The sequence below is a fragment of the Podarcis cretensis genome (assembly GCF_951804945.1).
Source record: "Podarcis cretensis genome assembly, chromosome: 1".
NCBI lineage: Eukaryota > Metazoa > Chordata > Lepidosauria > Squamata > Lacertidae > Podarcis > Podarcis cretensis.
This window is the reverse complement of record NC_137170.1, coordinates 14,988,069-15,000,137: the sequence shown is the minus strand read 5'-3', so window position 1 is coordinate 15,000,137 and position 12,069 is coordinate 14,988,069. Positions and strand designations below refer to the sequence as shown.

The following is a 12,069-nucleotide window of genomic DNA, read 5'->3' as shown; positions in this document are numbered from 1 at the left end:
CCGGTGTTATGTGGTCCCGGCGGCCACTCCCAGTCACCAGTCTAGCTGCCGCATTAAATACAAGTTGCGCCTCCTGCATCACAGGGGGTTGAAGCAGATAGATGGTGACCATGGTGGCCCCTCGTAACTCTGATTTTGTTATTCTGTCCTAGCAACTGGCTCCACCTATGCTGAAAGGAGCCCCACCCTCCTTTTTAGCGCTTATTGACTCCAATGCAGCAGGGGATGTTATGGTTGTGTTACGGCTTCTGAACTGGAGTCTACTGCCTCAGGCCATGGGTTGACAGGGACTGCAGACACATCTTGTAGTGCTTCTGGGACTGGCTCTGAGGGCTATCCACTCTCCCACTCAGTGTTATACCTTGAAGAATGGGAATCTGGCCCCAGGCTCACCGCCTAACAAAGCAAAGCTTAAGCCAGGCACCCCCAACCTGCGGCCCTCCAGATGTTTTGGCCTACAACTCCCATGATCCCTAGCTAACAGGACCAGTGGTCAGGGATGAAGGGAACTGTAGTCCAAAACATCTGGAGGGCCGAAGGTTGGGGGTGCCTGGCTTAAGTATAGTTCTCATGCCCCGTGTAGTATAACTCAGTCTCTTTCCTCCCTCTGCCCCCACCCAATAACTCTCAAAATGTTTTCTTTTGAATTTCCCTTAGCTCAGCCACGAAAATCTTAAAGAGCTGTTTTCAAAGCCAGAAGAAAGGAAGAGGGATGCTTCTCTCCAGAGGAGCTCAAGTGAAGAGGAGAATCGCTTGATTGAAATGCTCTTGGAAAACGCCTCTGCCAATAGGTTTAGTGCGCCAAACTGCAAAGTAAGCTTAAGAGGCACAGTCATTACTTTCCCCCGCTTTCAGAGTGGCGTGCTGTGGGTTCTCTGACGGACGTAATGCAACCTTTCCATCCAAGTATCTATTAATACCAGGTTTCTTCATCACTGAAAGCACGTGGCTGGTGAAGGTTACTTTGGGGGTGGGAGATCGCTCCATCTCTACAGAAACGTGTGAGAGCAGCTGAGCGAAATAACAAAACGCACAATGTTCATGTAAACTTGCGATTTTGTGCAAGCCGTTTTTATGCTTTTATGCTTTTATGCTTATGTTTCCCGGAGCTCTAAGAGGCTGCATTGACGGTACTGCCAAACCATGGTTTAGTGTGTAGGAGAAGGAACTGGAGCAAGTTTCACGCTTCCCGCAAAGAGGATTTTGTTTCAGTATATCTTGTATGCCATCCAAACTTGACAAAGTGCAGTTAGTCTTCACTGTTTGCTTGCTGAAACCAAGCAAACATCAAGTCATAGTTTTAAGATGATGGATAGATTCAATAAACCTTAGTTAAATTTAACTACGTTTAAGGAATGGATGGCACACTTAACTGTGGTTAATCTCAAGCAGAGTCTTTCAGTCTTTTGGTGGCTGTGCTGGAAGAAGGGGTGTGTGTGAGCCCCAGGCTCACAGTGGCTTATCCTTGCACCTCTAATCCGTGGTTTCATGTTACTCATGAACTGATTTTAAGGGGTTGGGGTAGGGGCGTTATTTTGACGCCTCCATATTTACCCTTCCTACCCCAAAACATGAGCCACACTTTACTACCATAAGAAGAAAATCCGAAATGGACTAATTTGGTTGTTTTATGTTCTGCTCTATTTTTTTTCTTCCTAAGGCAAGGCTTATTGGCCCATACAACCCCTACTGCCTGAAATTCAGCAGCATGACCAGAATCTCCAGATTTAGGTAGGATGGCATGTTATTGTGCTTTGTTCAAGGTCACTCCGTGACATTCTGGCTGAACTGGACTTCTCATTGATGTCTTTCCAGGTCATGTACAAAATTGTGTCCCCTCGCTCTCATAATTTTCATTAGGGCTGCATCCAAATTTGAAGAACGTCTAATCAGTTAATTGAAATTAATTTCAATGGATTAATTTGCCAAATCTACATAAGCCTGACCTTCATTGAAGTAGTATTTCTGGAGAAAAAGGCATACTTGCTTTGGTATTTAGGTTATTTAATTCTGCATTCCTGCCCTAATAACCCCCAACCCAGCAGTTTTACAAAAAGAACCAAACCAAAAATGATTATTAAGTAACAAAATAAGGTAAAACTAAAACTTTAAAATCCAACGAAGTAGAGTTAAAAGCTTCAATAATTCATTAAAATCCATGCATAATAAGGACATTTTCAGTGCTCACCTAAAACAGCATCGGGGATGGGGCTAGTCTCACCTTCCTTTTGGAGAAAATCCCCAAACCAGTGTCCATTCTGACATTCATTCGTCATAACCAGAGCCAATTCAGTTTTTCTGCAGTTTGGCTTCTTCCAGCTGTGATGTTATCATCTCACCTTCCACTTACAGCCAGAATTTTACACATTTTTTTGGTTGTACTATTGCCATGTTCCATTATGTGATTTCACACCAGTTATTACATGTGTTCCGTATTAGCATTTCCTGATGTAGTTCTTTGTTGCGGTTAATTAAGACCCGGAGCCCAATTGTACCTGATTTCACAATATTTAAGTATTTAAATGTTAACAGTGGACAGCTGTTCTCTGCATCTCTCTGACCCTCCCCCCCTAAACACCCCTCCTCACTCAAGCACCTAATCTCATTTAGACAACTGCAGTGCATTAAGGGCTCATGAGATTAAATTATTATTTACTTGGTCCCAACCTGAGTAGCAGTTTACAGGTCTGAGCTTGTATTTTACATGCATTTTTTCAAGGTGTGCAGGTATTTTGTGCTTCTGGAGTTTTGCTTCTTCACAGGGTGGGTGGGTTTGTGTGTAAGTGAATAAACTCTGGTCTAAGAACACACTCCCTCTATTTTTCTAAGTAAACCAACTAAGTAGGAGGAGCAAAGGTTTTCCTGAGGGTTTTCTCACACCTTGACACTTCCCTCTTCCAAAGCAAATAGATTACCTGCGCCCTGCAAGGTTCTGAACCTCTGTTGAGCTTCATGACAACAGCAGGAAAAGTTAAACAAAGCACAAAGCAACATGTCAGAAAATACGACATTAAGCACGTATAATCTGCTAACTTTTTTAAAAAACAACAATAGCAACACGCTGTTCTGAACACATGGGCAGAAGGAATTACCGTATCTGCTTAGTGTGAAATTCTCCTAACATTGTACAGTGGTACCTCGGTTTAAGTACTTAATTCGTTCCGGAGTCCGTTCTTAACCTGAAACTGTTCTTAACCTGAAGCACCACTTTAGCTAATGGGGCCTCCTGCTGCTGCCGCGCCGTTGGAGCACGATTTCTGTTCTCATCCTGAAGCAAAGTTCTTAACCCGAGGTACTATTTCTGGGTTAGCGGAGTCTGTAACCTGAAGCGTACATAACCTGAAGCGTATGTAACCCGAGGTACCACTGTAGCTGCAAAGAAGCCTTTGTCGCACATTCCTACCAGCAAAAGTTACTACGATAGGGCCAACGAAGATGATCTCTTCCGTCTAGGCAGATTCACGCAGTGGTCTTTCAGACAATAATTACTATTATTTATTAAATTTCTATTCCATCCATCTTCCCAAAAATGCTCAGGGAGCAGCAAACACCAACATGTTTTAAAAAGACAATTAAAACAGACACAAAACATGTTTAAAATAACTAAAAATATATATTTTTTAAGCCATCTCATCCAGCCTATTTCAAGGTTGGCATGACCAGTATCTTTCAGCCATCAAATGCCTGGGAAACAGGAATATTTTTAAGTTTCCCCTAAAAATGAATAATGAAGCAAATGGGTGCATCTCACCAGGGAAGATATCCCACAAATGGAGAAATGCCACCAAAAAGGTCTTGTTATGGGGAAACGACAGCTGGGCAGCCTTAAGTGATAGCAACACCATATTGCAGCCCTAAGCTGTTAAGAGACTAGTGTGACATTAAATAGCCCTAGCATTTTGCCACCAGCTGGAGGTTCCAAACACCCCTGTATGGTAGCCGCACATTGTGGTAATCTAATCATAGGTCACCCAGGCACATATATCTGTGCTCAGATGTGCCTTTTCTAGCAAGGGATACTGCACAGATGCCACAGTAGGAACTGTCTTGAAGAGAAGCCCTTTCCTCCATGGGGAAGACTGAAGAATGATGCCCCTGACAGCAGTATGTAAATGCTTGTACATAAAAGATGATGATGATTTACAACACATACAAAAGTGGCTTTAAAGCAGGCATAGGCAAACTCGGCCCTCCAGATGTTTTGGGACTACAACTCCCATCATCCCTAGCTAACAGGACCAGTGGTCAGGGATGATGGGAATTGTAGTCTCAAAACATCTGGAAGGCTGAGTTTGCCTATGCCTGCTTCGGGGGGTGGGGTGGGGGAGACAAAAAAACGAAAGCAATAAAACCCCAAAGGATATAGTGCATTGCCATAACAATCATTATCAATTGACAATTGCAATTTTCGACCTACTATATTTTGTATAAATGAGTTTCAAATTGCATTATACTTGTCCATGCAAAAGAAGAGAAAAGAAAAGATGTTTGATAGAACCATTTTAGTAGGAAAGGTGTTGGAAGAGAATAATTTCGCTAATTAGTCAGTGACAATTTCATGGCATTGAATTTCTTCTGCTTCGTATTAGGAATTCTGTGCAAGGCTGGTATTTAAACGAACTGAATTGCTTTTCTCTCTCTCTCTCCCTCCCCTCTAGAGCAGTCTTAGTGGAGAAGGAGAGTGTGAACTCAGTGGTGGTGGTTGATGCCCCTGAAGACTCGTTTCAACAGATGCTGGTTGCTGCCTCTGTGACAGTAAATGCAACAGGTAAGTGGTGTACTATTCCTGGGTGAATAGAGCATTGATAAAGAGCTGATCGATCACTTGTGCCTGCACTGTAGTTCTGTTACCACTGGATCTTACATTTGCAAAATTTTTGCATTCTTTAAAATGACCAAATAGTATTATCATTACTACTATTTTCTGATAACAGGATCCACAATGTTGCTCAGGGAGACATCTCTGATGCCTCATATTCCAGGACTTCCAGCGCTGCTGGCCATGCTGTTTGCTCCTGTGATAGATCTCAGGTATGTGCACATTTCTAAACAAGAGCACCGCAGTCAACTTAACAAACGCTTGTGCGGCTTCCTTTATAGTTCCCTGACAAAATGTATAACACTCTTTCCAGAGGCTTCATGTTGTGTAACATAAAACGCAGTTGTTGTAAACAAAAATTGCCCTTTTCCCTTATGGGGTATCCAAGAGCCCATATAGAGTCCTTACATAGGTTCCTTATTGGTAGGAGAGAATAACAGAGGCCAGCCAGAGAATATTGAGAAGCAAAGCAGCTAGTAAGCCTGATCTTTATTGATCTGTTGCAACAGGGTGCTCCTCTCACATGCAGGAAAGGAGGAGGACCCAGAAAAATGGTGTGCAAAGCCCTTATAAAGACTTTTGAAATTCCCATCCTGTAGATCAAGACCACCCCCAGAATCCTCATACATACATCACAGAAAAGGCGGTCTAAACAGAAATTTAAATGTTGTTTATCTCTTGTCCCTGTTTATCTCCTGTCTGGCAGGTTAAAGGTAAAGGTAAAGGTACCCCTGCCCGTACGGGCCAGTCTTGACAGACTCTGGGGTTGGGCGCCCATCTCACTTAAAAGGCCAGGGGCCAGCGCTGTCCGGAGACACTTCCGGGTCACATGGCCAGCGTGACATCGCTGCTCTGGCGAGCCAGAGCCGCACACGGAAACGCCGTTTACCTTCCCGCTGGTAAGCGGTCCCTATTTATCTACTTGCACCCGGAGGTGCTTTCGAACTGCTAGGTTGGCAGGCGCTGGGACCGAGCAGCGGGAGCGCACCCCGCCGCAGGGATGCGAACCGCCGACCTTTCGATCGGCAAGCCCTAGGCGCTGAGGCTTTAACCCACAGCGCCACCTATGTCCCTTGTCTGGCAGGTTACTTGATTGGATTTCCTGGGTAGCCTGGCCAGTCTTTTGTAATGATAAATACTTTGTTCCTGGGCCATGTCACAGGCTCACACCCTATTCAAACAGAGACATACCCTTAAGACAGGATTTGTGAAGGAAAAGACAATGGGGAGGCTTTTCCAGTTTGACCTTACAGAGAAAACATTTGCTCAGTTTAGGAATCAAAATGGTTCCAGGTTGGCCTTCCTGTGCTGATCTATGTACGTGCGGTTATGAACATTGCCATATATCTAAGACCATAAAATTCCTATCACACAGTCCCCCACACTGATAGTAAACATTGATCTTTTTTTCAAATCCAGGGCTATGCTTACTGCCCAGCCTGTGCATATTTAAAGTAATTAATTTCAAATGTTGCTGAATTTAAAAGCTTGTAACCTGCCAGATTTGAAGTTCAGAAGGTGATACTGAAAATTTGCTATCCCTGAGAATCATATTTCTGTAAAGAAAGAGGTGAAAAGAGTCTGTGGGTAGGGTTTGCCCAAATCACAGAAGCTCAGGTGCAAAGGGATCAAGAGGGACAGTATTTCAAGAAATCTGATCACAGTAATCCCTAGAGCATGGCTTACTGTGAATGAACATGCTGCTGAATCATTCTTGTCTAGGTCCTCCTTTCCTTGAGTTTCGGGCAATAAACCACGAGTGTGCTTACTGTGAAGGGATGCGGGTGGCGCTGTGGGTTAAACCACAGAGCCTAGGGCTTGCCAATCAGACGGTCGGCGGTTCGAATCCCGTTGCTAGGTTCCTGCTCCTGCCAACCTAGCAGTTTGAAAGCACATCATAGTGCAAGTAGATAAATAGATACTGCTCCGGCGGGAAGGTAAACGGTGTTTCCGTGCGCTGCTCTGGTTTGCCAGAAGCGGCTTAGTCATGCTGGCCACATGACCCGGAAGCTGTATGCCAGCTCCCTCGGCCAATAAAGCGAGATGAGCGCCACAACCCCAGAGTCGTCCGCGACTGGACCTAATGGTCAGGGGTCCCTTTACCTTTACCTGTGCTTACTGTGAAGTGTGAATCAGCACTCATGGTTTGTCTCTCTCCAGACAAACCATAGTGGTAAGCCAAAGTTTGCTCCTGGCCTATGGATCATGGGTCATTTGGGGGAAAGCAACCAAGCTTGTTGCTCTTGGAGTGAAATGGGAGCAATTCAGCATGCCTAGAACACTGCTCATTCATGCTTTATGGTTTACAGTTACATACAAACAGGGCCATTGTGTGCAGACAAGCGGTATTCAGTTATGATGTCATATAAAGTTTCTGCACTTGTTTATTTTAATCTACCACTCCTCATCTGAGGATCACAGGCCAGTTTCCTGTATAAATGACTTGGTCATTAAAAAGCTTGTTGCTCTCATTAGGGTTGATGAAAGCAGGAACAGATACATTGGTGTCCTTTGTGGCTTGGGATGGAACTACTCGCTGGGAGTCCCCATCCTCTCTGACCACGACATGGAGTTTATGTTTGATGTGAAAATTGATGCAGATGACATAACCCAGGTAAATTCCGCACCAGTTCATCCCATTCATGCTGCCCCCCCCCCCCCCCCGGTTTCTTGGAAGTGAACCCAACTGCCTTGGCTGGTTTATGTGCAATGAGATTGATCCACATCTTGGGAAATAATCCTGTATTTGGGTAGACGATTAAGCTAACGAATTCTTTTAACAGATCTGGTTTAAAAGTGTTTCAGTTTGAATCAGAAAAGTAGTTTCATCAAAAGCTCAACTACAGTGGTACTTCGGGTTACATACGCTTCAGCTTATTGACTCCGCTAACCCAGAAATAGTACCTCGGGTTAAGAACTTTGCTTCAGGATGAGAACTGAAATCATGCTCCGTCGGCAGCAAGAGGCCCCATTAGCTAAAGTGGTGCTTCAGGTTAAGAACAGGTTCAGGTTAAGAATGGACCTCCGGAACGAATTAAGTACTTAACCCGAAGTACCACTGTATTCAACCAGGCGCCATCTCTGCTGCCTTCAAAAAACGACCCTCTTTTATTCACAGATAAACATTATAAGGATCGCCATTAACAAGCTGGTCTCAGATGGTCCAAATGGCCTGATGCATTTTGGTCAAGAGAGAATTGCCCAGTTGCAGAATGCCACTCGCCAGAAGCTTTTAGGGTAAATTACCTCCTTTTTTGCCATAAGAAGTTGCATTCATTTTTATAGCACACAGCAGGAGAGAGAGTGCATTACAAATCTGAAGAAGCGCTAACTCAGCTTTCCCTAGCCTGGTGCCATCCAGATGTTTTGAACTCCCACCAGCCCCACCCAGCATGGCCATGGATCAGGGGTGATGGGAGCTGTGGTTTCAAACATCTGGTGGGCACCAGGTTAGAGAAGGCCGGGCACAAATGTTAACAATCCTGGAGAAGCGAAAGAACCTAAATGTATCATTATGTATTCGGGGCACTCGTGCATCTGCAGTTTTAAGTTAATTGTATTTACCATATGTCATCACTACTTAACGGGAAACTCTGCGTTTGAAAAACATGTCTAGACAGAATGAATTAAAACGTATCACTGCCGTACTTTGCACAGCTCAGGGAGACAGGAGATGGCAGGCGGGGAGTCTGTAGTAATCGAGTTGTCACACACGACAAAACATTCCCAAAATAGCTAGGATTAGATCTGCATAGACAAATTCGGGCACATGCACGTGTATGCACTCGGCTGATGCAAACATTGGCACTGGGAGATCAACTTAAATTATGATGTTTTAAATGCTTGCCTTGTCAAAATACTCCTAATAAATTAGCTCAGCCAGGGCTTGAATTAGAAAGGGGCAGGGGGAGCTGCTGGCCTTCTTAGCTTGTCCTCCTAATGAAGGTTAGGAGGGGGGCAGGATTTGGCTACAGTTGGGGAATGTTGGAAGTGGGGTTTCTGGCTTTCATTAAGGACCCCTTTAACGCCTCCCCTTCCGATAATTAGGGCACCAGATTCTGTGTGACGCTGAATTTTTTTCCTGAGCGGCTTCCCAACAAAGTAAGGTTGGCAACTGGTGGGCCCTGGAATCTCCATCCAGCCCTCTGTGTAGCCTCTGCCTGCCCCCCTGCTGGCGACCTCAGCTACTACCCCTCCCCTTGCAAGGCAAAAACACCATTAGAGGCCTGTTGAGCTTCATTCACACCATACATATAAAGCGGTCTTACACCACTTTAGTAGTTTTGACTTTCCCCACAAAGAATCTTGGGAACTAGTTTGGCACTGTAGAACTACAGTTCCCAGGATTTTGTTGGTGTACTATGCTGGGCTTTGTAACCAACTTGGGAAAACACCAGGCAGCTGCGTTCTTCCCCCCCTCAAGCGCCTCTCGGGATGATCCATCACTCCTCTGTCCCGATGTGCTTCTGCGACACATATCCGAAGATACATGCACACAATACAGTAGCAGAGTCCAAGCAGAAACTAGGCATAGAAGTGTAGATGATTCTCAGCTAATTTATTATGTACACAATCAGGTGTTACAGAACAAAGGAAACATGTCTCCTCTCCACTTCTTCTCCGAGAGAGAACAGCAAATGCAAAAATACAACAGTAATGGAACAGTGTAACTGAACTTCCGTTCCCATGATTCCAGTAGTATGGAATGTCAACACAGACATGTGATGAAAACAATCACACATCAGCAGTGGAGAGAATGAAATCCCAACAGATTCTCCATCACTGTTCAAGTGGTATGAGAGTGCTTTAAATGTCTGTCCTACTAATACGGTTTTTCTTTACTCACAATGAGTTTCTTTCTCCCCGCTCTCTCAGCCTGATTTGTAAATCAAAACCTCGTGAAGTTGTTCCTCCCAAATTCTATCCGAAGCCATATGAATGGAGTCAGGTAAGATTTGCTTCCCAAATTTAGACCTCAATAACACCAGTCCCAAGCCTTCTAGCCTCAGGTATGGTGACTCTCCGCGGTCTCTAGCAGATCACATACTACCTGACTGTTTTACTGAAGATGCCAGGGTTTGAATCTGGGGTGTTCTGGTTGGGGATACTTGACGAATTTGTTGCAGTGAATTTCAGTATGACCTGCCCTGATCCACAGCACCTAGACTGCGGTATGGATTGGAGCACATTTATCCTTTGCATTCCACTCTTCTCTGAATTTTGAGACGTAGTGACCAGCATAAAAATGTCCCCCAAAATGAAGCTAAACACTTCCTGAAAAAAATATGTAAACCGAACTGCAGCCATCATTCAAAATTCACACACTTCCCCAGATTTAGCGATGCAGTTCTCTAGTCAAGAACTGCTTGTGTTCAAAAATGAACATACTAATAAAAATAATATACAGAAATGCCCGTCTCTACCCCCATGTCATTGTGTTAGTTTGTAGTTGTGCCTGTACCATCCTGCCAAGTGCTAGAGATAATTTTAACATTCTATACCACATCTACCTACCTACCTACCCATCCATCCATCCATCCATCCATCCATCCATCCTCTGTGAGTTATAAGCTCTGCCCAGGAGAAAATGTTACTGGAACAGACACCCCTCTCCCCCTTCAACCTCACCAGAAAACCTTCCCTTCCATTCAAAGCATTAAACCTTCACTTTAAAAGAACAAACAATAAAATGTTCATTACTTGCATGTACTAAGTTACGTTGTTTGGACATTGTCCCCATGTTTTTCTTTCTCATTTAGCCGCAGTCAAACATTGTCATTGACCAGTCTGAACCACAAGATGCACGAGCGAGGACTGATTCCTTGTACCAGCTGCATAAGTTGATTTTGTTAAATGCCTAAGGCTTCAGCACTCATCGTCCTTCGCTGGAAGAATGTCCCATTAGACCTGGTGCAATCTGCTTCCAAATAAGTGTGTTTAGGATCAGAATTTTGTTGTTCTTTTAAAAAAAACCCTATTGTTCTGTTACAGAAAAATATAAAAGATGTGTTTAAAAATGTGACGTTACCAGTTTAACTGTTTGTCTGATTTTCCTAACAAACAAGAAGCCCCCAGAAAATGACACAGGTATGTGCAGTACAGTATTTGAAATTGGAAGAACTTTAGTGCTGCTCAGTTACTAACCACATGAGGCACTAAGAGCTGCTTATCCCTAACATTAGACTACCTGGCTTCACCCCTCCAACCTATATGACTCCAACCTATATGACTACCTGGCTTCACCCCTCCAACTTATATTCAGTAAAGTTCTGAATGCCAGGGTTTGTAGGGGGACGGTACACCCTTAGGCTTTTTCATACACCTGAGAGCCCTGGGTTCGGTTTCAGGAATGGCTTCCCAGGCAGAGTGAAGCTGCTGTGCCATCTTCCTGGCAGGTGGATCAATGTTGCTTACTGTGAGAGGGGCAAGATGACAAGGAGTCTGGTGCAGTGCAGACGCACAGGCAGAGCCAATCTGGTGCTCCTGCTTGCATGTTTGCACCGTGCCAACCTCCCTTGCCACTTTCCCTCCCAGTAAGCAGCAGTGATCCATCTGTCACTGGGGAGCTAATGTAATGACTCTGCTCCACAAAGCCAGCTGTTTCTGCCAGATGTACAGAAGTTGACGGGATGGAGCCAGGCAGCTGTAGGAAGAGTGGGAGCACAGTGGGATGTTGCCATGGTGGGTAGTGCCAGGAAGAGGAGTCCTCCGCCACCTCCATTTAACCCTGCCTATGATGTTTCTCTTCTTGAGTACAGAGCAGGGCTGGGGAACCTTTGGCCTCCCAGATGTTGTTGATCTACAGCTCCCATCAGCCATGACAATTGGTCTTACCGGTTCTGGAGGGACGAAAGTTCCCTATCCGTGCAAGTTGCTACGGCTAAGATTCTTCGAATTGATAGTTTGACAGCAGGGCTTAGCTGCGACAGATTCTTTAAAGAGTGTGAAGTGCATATAATTAAGCCGCTTCAGTTTAGCTCGTAGTTAGCATTCACAGCAGCCAAATAGGAAGATAACGTTTTTTGGTTTTGCCTTTGGATTAAAGTGCATTTCAAGTTTTAAGTGTTCCATTTAACATTTGCTTTCTGTTATTAGCTATATCTGCAACTACTAGTTTGAAAAAATAAAGCCAATGAGTTTTAATACACTGTGATTTTTGTGTCTTTTAAAATACATATTGGGCAAAAGGAACAGCGTAGATTAAATCAAATCTGTTGTTCCTTTTTCCATTCACGCAGCATGATGGAAAT

The 12,069-nt window shown here is 44.4% G+C and overlaps 1 protein-coding gene across 3 annotated transcripts in view; it reads left to right on the top strand.

Annotated features, from left to right (window-relative positions):
• TDRD9 (tudor domain containing 9) overlaps positions 1-10,841 on the top strand; it is a 91,548-nt gene extending 80,707 nt beyond the window's left edge. For all 3 annotated transcript variants that reach the window (XM_079983015.1, XM_079983016.1, XM_079983017.1), the window contains 8 exons: positions 658-813; positions 1,661-1,731; positions 4,659-4,768; positions 4,935-5,031; positions 7,295-7,433; positions 7,938-8,056; positions 9,695-9,767; positions 10,579-10,841. In XM_079983015.1, the coding sequence (XP_079839141.1) occupies positions 658-813; positions 1,661-1,731; positions 4,659-4,768; positions 4,935-5,031; positions 7,295-7,433; positions 7,938-8,056; positions 9,695-9,767; positions 10,579-10,680 (867 nt within the window). In that variant the 3' untranslated portion in view covers positions 10,681-10,841. The remainder of the gene's footprint in view (positions 1-657; positions 814-1,660; positions 1,732-4,658; positions 4,769-4,934; positions 5,032-7,294; positions 7,434-7,937; positions 8,057-9,694; positions 9,768-10,578) is intronic.
• Positions 10,842-12,069: the final 1,228 nt, after the last annotated feature.